Raw genomic sequence first — 8,163 nt, forward strand, 5'->3', positions numbered from 1 at the left:
CTTAATGATTTCAGCGTCAGCTCCACTGCACTCTCTGTAAAAGAATCTTAATACTAACTAAATTTACTGGAAGGGGTTCAAGGCTTTCCTATTTTTAGTTAGCTGGTAAAATAACGTCGAAAAAGCAGTTAAGGGGGGACGTACATGAAAATGACCAAATTTGTGAAAAAAATTTTATTGGCTCTTCATTTACTACATGGTATTGAAATTTCAATTACCAAATATTACGTTCCAATTCCGCTTCTAAGGGGGAAAAAAATAATAATTTGTAATAGCTTGCACAGGGCGACGCCCCCCCATCTTGGTCTTCATCCTCTCGTATATCTATTTATACTGCGTTTTTTTCCAGTTTTGTGCAGTCACAATGCAGGGAACGTTTGTGTACTACATCAAGAAGGCTGTGGAATAATATCTCTGCCGCTGGTTTTATATTCTTTGATTTATAGCGTTTGTTTACGAGTGTTTGTTTGGAATACATTTTTACGAAAGTTGTAAGTAGACTTGTTATTATATTTTGCAGCATGCCGCGTTCTAGTAAGGTGTTTAAAAAGGTTAGAAAGTGTCAAGCTTCTCGATGTAGTAAAGACAACTTGAAAACCAGCCCCATAATAACAAATGGAAACGATACTTCAACCAAGAAAGCGAGTGCTTCGAGAAGGAAAATTGACAGCTGTCAATCACTTGATGATTGTGGCTCAGACACTCAAGCTACTAGTGGTTTTAGGCTTATTGATTTGAAAATACTATCTGATATTATATCATCTGCTTGTGTATGTGCTGACTGTGGTGCAAAAAGTTTGAGATTATATGACGAAGAAAACAGAATTGGAATAGTGTGTATGTTGCATCTTACTTGTGAAAGCTGTCATTCAGACACTGCTTTTAGAACTTCGGCATCAAGTAACCGGATATATGAAGCAAATATGCGTTTAATATATGGCATGAGATGTTTGGGCATAGGCAGGGAAGGTACCAGACTGTTTTGTGGGATCATGAACATGCCACAACCAAGTGCTAGGTACACCACTGGAAATAAAACACTGCTAAGTGCTCTTCAAGAGGAAGTGGAAGAAAACTTGAAGTCCTCTGCAAAGGAAGCTGTGAAGATGAATAGTGAACTAAAGACAGAAGCAGATAACACGCCAGACACCGATTTGTGTGTGTCATGTGATGGAACGTGGATGAAGCGTGGACATACATCACTGTATGGAGTATCATCTGTCATTAGTGTTGATACTGGAAAAATTCTTGACGTTCAGGTAATGAGCAAATATTGCTATAGCTGTGTACTCGGAAAGAGAGCTGGTGAAGTGGAAGAAAATAAGTGGCAGGTTGAACACAAGAAAGTGTGCTGTAGAAATTATTCTGGTTCTAGTGGTGGAATGGAACCTGCAGCTATGAAACTTATGTTCCATCGAAGTGTGGAAAAGTACGGTGTTAGATACACAAAATACCTTGGTGATGGTGACTCCAGCTCCTTCAAAACTGTTTTGGAAAGTGAACCTTATGGTCCCCATTGTGCTATAGAAAAGTTGGAATGTGTTGGACATGTGCAAAAACGAATGGGAGGCAGACTTTTAAAATTGAAACGTGAATTGAAGGGCAGGAAACTTGAGGATGGAAAACTTTTAGGTGGTCCCAACAGACTCACAGACAAAGAAATTCATTCTTTACAAGTGTACTATGGCAAGGCAATAAGGGACAACAGTGGAAATTTGAATAACATGCAGAAGGCTGTGTGGTCTATTTATTTTCATAAACTATCCACAGATGACAAACCTGTACATAATTTGTGTGACATATCGTGGTGCAAATTCAAGCAGGCTGAGCGTGATGGCATGAACTATTCACACAAGCACAGTTTACCTGTGGCTGTTTTAAGTGCTATAAAACCAACATTTAGGTGTTTAGCAGAGCCAGACCTCCTACGAAAGTGTGTGCATGGAAAGACACAAAACCCTAATGAAAGTTACAACTCACTGATTTGGAAACGTTGCCCAAAAACAACATTTGTTTCAACAATTATTGTTGAAATTGCTGCATATGATGCTTGTTTAGTTTTTAACAATGGTAATCTTGGAAGAATAAAAACTCTACAGAGGCTAGGATTTCATCCAGGAGCTTTCACCTATTCAATATTGAAGGACATCGATGACAAAAGAGTTGCTGCGGCTGATATTACAGCCAATAAAATTGAACAGCAGGTTAACCAAAGAAGACAAGCAAAGAAGAGACTGCTTGCAGATGAAGAGGAGTATGCATATGGCTTGCACTAGTTCACACAGAGACGGTAAGACCTAATACAAACACTATCAAATCATTGATTCAGTTTTCCCGTAACTTACATTTTTATAACTTTATGTACCTTTTTCTCAAAAACCACAAAAGGTAGAGAAGTGAAATTTGGTATATGACTAGTCAGTACTATAGTGAAAAATTCTGTGGAAGGAATTTTCATTTAATAAAATAGTAAGGTATTTATGGTAGAAAATATTCCTTAAATTTGATATATTATTTTTCAGGGAAATTGGGAGACCCGTAAAAACTGAACAAAAGAAGATATAAAAATTCTGCTCCACAGAGTTTTGTAATTATTTGGTATGAAAGTGTGTACAAAAATTCATTAACATTGCTCTCACAGTTTTCTCAAAAAAGGAACATTTGTAATTACATTGTTGAAAAAAAATTAATTGTTAATAATTAAAGATGTAAAAGGTCAATAAAAATGAAAATTTAGGTTCATATGCGCATAACATTTCTTAATAACTGTACCAAATTTGGATTGATTATCTTAAAAAATTAGAGTTTTATAAAATACTTTTAAAATTACTGCAGTTTCGTGTACGTCCCCCCTTAAGTTTACCATTGGAAATTTTATTCTACTCACAAAACATTGTTTATAAATTGCACTATTGATAAAAGGAAATGTTTTAATACAGGATGGTAAAAACCAACTGCGCTCAACAAAAATGTGAACGAATATTCCCTGAGTAGGTTTCCAAATTCTACAATGGATCGAAGGATGACCTATTACTTATCTAACTTGTCGTAAATTACAGTGGCTGATGTGGCTTCTCAATAACTATACAACAGAAAAATCATCGCGTTTCAGATTTTTACTTCAAGTGGCAAATGTGAACACCATGAGCTTTAATTGACGATCGACACTAGTATCACGCAAAAAGGGGGTGTAACAGATGAGACTTCTACAGTTCTAAGTGAAGCTTTATGCGCTGTTATGCGGCGTCGCGTGCGTTCATTACCTTGTCGGTGTTCGTCAGGGGACGACGGACACCACAGCTCCCCTCACCTCGCCGTCTCGGAAGCAACTCTCTCTAACTTCTCCTTACTACAATTTACCGAAGTTGGTTTAAAAAAACTATCTGGCTGTGTTTTCATCTGACTAATAAGGGTCTCAATGTTAACCTTAAGCTCCACCTACAATAATGCTGTCTATCCAATGAGAAACGTTATACTTTTCGTGGTGGGGCAATGTTTTTAAAGTTTGCAACGTAACAGACGCTAAAAGTCTCACGCTAAAACTTGCAGCTGGTGTGGTCGTTTTAGTGTTATCGTAAGATCTATACTGTTCTTCTGGAGGGCTCTATCTTTTAACATGGGTTGGGGGGTGGTCCTGACGTAACAGAGACGCGAAAAAATCTCACGCTAAAACTTGCGGCTGGTGTGGTACTTTTTGTGTTATCGTAAGATCTGTACTATTCTTCTGGAGGGCTCTAGCTTTTAACATGGGCTGGGGGGTGGTCCTAGCGGTTAGCTAGCGACGTGGGTGTCCGTCCCTTATCGTAGGGTCTTCCAGCTTAACACGGTTCTGCTCTCGGCTTCTGTTCTCGTTTCTTCCCTCGGAACTGCGTCTGTCTCGCGGTGGGAAGGTATGACATGCATTGAGGCATTCTTGTGTTAGTCTGTGGTATTCCCATTTGCTCACTCGTTACTCGTATTACTTTGGTTAATTTAATGTCACGATTTATTTGGAACTATGTGACATACTACTGGATTTGCTTATCATGTCAGGGTTTTCATGGAAGGTGTTGGATTTGCCTGACACCTTACATATCACCACCCTTTGAACTTAATTTTTGCATTGAAGTTTGGCAATGATTGAATCATTGTCTAAGTCAGTCAAAAATTATTCTGTTATCTAAATTTTGTTGCCTACTGTTCAGCCACGTTATTCTGTTCTATGCTAGTTTGTATTACTAATTTATATTTTTATATTCTTCCACATTATTATGAAAAATATGTTTATAATGACAAGGGAAGAATATTTTTATTCTATTATAATTATTATTTTTAATTATTTTCTTTCTTTATTTAATTGTGAAGTTTGTTTTTTAAGAAGTTTGTTATCGAAAGTGAGGAGTCTTTCACATCGATTTTCTTAGAAATAATGTTTTTATAAATGTAGTAATTAAGTAAAATCTATTCCTAACACATTTTCTAAATATCATGTACAAGTAAAATGTTTTTGTTTCTAGGCACTCATTTCAACATTGTTACACTAACAAATAAGAATTCTTTCCAAGAATTGCTTTGACAAAGAAATATACATACATAAGTATTGAGATATTATCCTAACAAATGGTACAAATGTTAAAAAAATGGGAAAACATCCAACCAGATAATTTTTTTATTCTTTGTTTTTATATGGAGAAAATAAGTAAAATATAGTTATTCTTTTATTTTTATGAGGAGAAAATAAGTGGCATATAGTTTTAATGTTTATTATGCCTTACTTTTGTTCTTTACATACTGTCCATTTCAGAACTAATGACTTATATTTATCGATAGTCTATTTTTTACTTAAGTCCTTGGTCAATGACTGTTATTTTGTAGTTTATTAGCTGTCTGGTGTGCTTAACTTATTTAGTTTTTCACACGTTTCTTTTGCACAATTCCTACATCACATAATTTGATTTCACACATTCACACAATCCTATGAACGTTTAAGCATGAGGTTGGTGAATGTTTTTTTTGCACGAAGGTGATGGACTTGAGTGAGATGGATGTGGGCAAGTATTTGATGTACAGCTTCGTTCATCGTTCCTTGTTGGCTCTGCAAGTGTGTGTTGCTGTTGTGGAGGTCCCATAATGGAATGGAGCTGTGAGTGCAGAAGACGACTAGTTTACAATAGGATAGGGATTTGGGAAGGTATGTCGTTTATTCTTCACCCATCTTCTTTCTTGGTCTCAATCTTGCGAATCTTCAACTTCTGTTCTTCCTGCTTTTTCTCTGCTTCTTACTTGCTTCTTGGTTCTTCTCTGGGCAGGATATGGAAATATTTATTGATATCTAGTCGCTTTGAAGTTTTCCTCTTAGTAACAGTTTGATAAATTGTTTGAGCGTGCCATTTTTACTTTGCGGAAGTTTTCTTCAGTTTCGTGCATCAGTGTGCTGTTTAATAGCAGTAGTGTGACTTTTACACACTTTTTTTTTTTGCCAGTGGTGGCTTGCCCAAGCTGTCTTCTCGTTGGGCCGTTTTTTGCTCGCTCCGCTGAGTCAGGGGCGTTCCGGAGCTTACGAGCGGTGAAAGTCCGGTGTTTGCTCATCTGTCCCAGCACCGGTCCCTTCTGGCATTCGGTGTCCTGTCGTGTCTCTGTAGGATTCCGCCACTGTGTGGTTCCGTGTTCTGTCCCAGCAGAGTTCCGCTTAGCGGGCAGATTTACGGCCCACTTCCGATACAAGGGCCTTCTGTTGGTCTCGCTGTCCTTTCCTTTCTCTCCACACTTCTGCCTTGTAGGAATCGTGTCTTGCTAATTACATCCTTTTCTTTCTTGATACTTCTCTCATTGCAAGTTGTGGGTCATTGCATCTCGTCTTTGTTGGAGTTTTTATAATGGTTCTTACAAAAAGTTTTACTTATAATCATCTAACATACGTCTAGTACCTACATTGTTTTATGCCTTCTTAAAAAGCTTTACAAATTTCAGTGCCCTTTCCATGTTACAATTCTAAGATTTTTGAGTCTTAACTTCTACAAAAATCCTCAAATTCGTTTTTTTATTTTTTGTGTAGTGTCGTGGTGTATAGCATTTTAGTATTTCATGCTGTTAGACTATTTACGCTTTATCCCTTCACCTTAATCTATGGTACTATTGGTGTAATTTTTGTTTTTATTGAAACTACTTTCTTTTTCCCACCTTCCTCTCTCTTCATTCTTCTTTCTCCTGACGATCTTATCTGCAACATAATCTTGAAATATTGTGCTGATTATTTACCAGTAATAAAATTAATATTCAAACTTGTACTGAAAGTGTTTAATACTACCAGTCTTAGATAAAAATACCTCTGCTTTATCTCGTAAAATACTTTCTAATTCTCTTTTAATGTGTTCCGAAATACCTTGAACTTCTTGCATTTTTTCATCGATTTCTTTATGGACTTCCAACATGAGTTGAGGCGATTCCCCCTTTTGTGCATACCATTCTAATTCTTCATCCTCTTTATCTTGCGTCATTCTTAATTGTTTGTTTATAACTGGTATTTCTTCTAATTTTAGCTTTTGCTCAAAGAGAAGTGTGACATTCCCGAATGTTAACGCTACCTTTCCCCATATCTACACTCCTGGAAATTGAAATAAGAACACCGTGAATTCATTGTCCCACGAAGGGGAAACTTTATTGACACATTCCTGGGGTCAGATACATCACATGATCACACTGACAGAACCACAGGCACATAGACACAGGCAACAGAGCATGCACAATGTCGGCACTAGTACAGTGTATATCCACCTTTCGCAGCAATGCAGGTTGCTATTCTCCCATGGAGACGATCGTAGAGATGCTGGATGTAGTCCTGTGGAACGGCTTGCCATGCCATTTCCACCTGGAGCCTCAGTTGGACCAGCGTTCGTGCTGGACATGCAGACCGCGTGAGACGACGCTTCATCCAGTCCCAAACATGCTCCATGGGGGACAGATCCGGAGATCTTGCTGGCCAGGGTAGTTGACTTACACCTTCTAGAGCACGTTGGGTGGCACGGGATACATGCGGACGTGCATTGTCCTGTTGGAACAGCAAGTTCCCTTGCCGGTCTAGGAATGGTAGAACGATGGGTTCGATGACGGTTTGGATGTACCGTGCACTATTCAGTGTCCCCTCGACGATCACCAGTGGTGTACGGCCAGTGTAGGAGATCGCTCCCCACACCATGATGCCGGGTGTTGGCCCTGTGTGCCTCGGTCGTATGCAGTCCTGATTGTGGCGCTCACCTGCACGGCGCCAAACACGCATACGACCATCATTGGCACTAAGGCAGAAGCGACTCTCATCGCTGAAGACGACACGTCTCCATTCGTCCCTCCATTCACGCCTGTCGCGACACCACTGGAGGCGGGCTGCACGATGTTGGGGCGTGAGCGGAAGACGGCCTAACGGTGTGCGGGACCGTAGCCCAGCTTCATGGAGACGGTTGCGAATGGTCCTCGCCGATACCCCAGGAGCAACAGTGTCCCTAATTTGCTGGGAAGTGGCGGTGCGTCCCCTACGGCACTGCGTAGGATCCTAGGGTCTTGGCGTGCATCCGTGCGTCGCTGCGGTCCGGTCCCAGGTCGACGGGCACGTGCACCTTCCGCTGACCACAGGCGACAACATCGATGTACTGTGGAGACCTCACGCCCCACGTGTTGAGCAATTCGGCGGTACGTCCACCCGGCCTCCCGCATGCCCACTATACGCCCTCGCTCAAAGTCCATCAACTGCACATACGGTTCACGTCCACGCTGTCGCGGCATGCTACCAGTGTTAAAGACTGCGATGGAGCTGCGTATGCCACGGCAAACTGGCTGACACTGACGGCGGCGGTGCACAAATGCTGCGCAGCTAGCGCCATTCGACGGCCAACACCGCGGTTCCTGGTGTGTCCGCTGTGCCGTGCGTGTGATCATTGCTTGTACAGCCCTCTCGCAGTGTCCGGAGCAAGTATGGTGGGTCTGACACACCGGTGTCAATGTGTTCTTTTTTCCATTTCCAGGAGTGTATTATCGCTCGTCTCTCAGTTAAAAAATCTGCACCTATAATCAAATCTACTGTTAGTTTAGGTATAATCACGAAGTTGGCTTCGATCTTTTGACCTTGGCACGAAAGAGTTAACCTCTTTGTCTTGTAACTTCCGCAGCATTGTTTCTAATAGGACCTCTTAC

General features: G+C 40.3%; 1 protein-coding gene across 1 annotated transcript; it reads left to right on the top strand.

The window, feature by feature from the left end:
• Positions 1-293: 293 nt before the first annotated feature.
• On the top strand, positions 294-2,583 carry LOC124722089. Its single transcript, XM_047247286.1, has 2 exons — positions 294-2,290; positions 2,523-2,583. The coding sequence occupies exon 1, from the start codon at positions 522-524 to the stop codon at positions 2,274-2,276; it is 1,755 nt and encodes a 584-aa protein (XP_047103242.1). The 5' UTR covers positions 294-521; the 3' UTR covers positions 2,277-2,290; positions 2,523-2,583.
• Positions 2,584-8,163: the final 5,580 nt, after the last annotated feature.

The sequence above is a fragment of the Schistocerca piceifrons genome, chromosome X (genome assembly GCF_021461385.2).
Source record: "Schistocerca piceifrons isolate TAMUIC-IGC-003096 chromosome X, iqSchPice1.1, whole genome shotgun sequence".
Classification (NCBI taxonomy): domain Eukaryota; kingdom Metazoa; phylum Arthropoda; class Insecta; order Orthoptera; family Acrididae; genus Schistocerca; species Schistocerca piceifrons.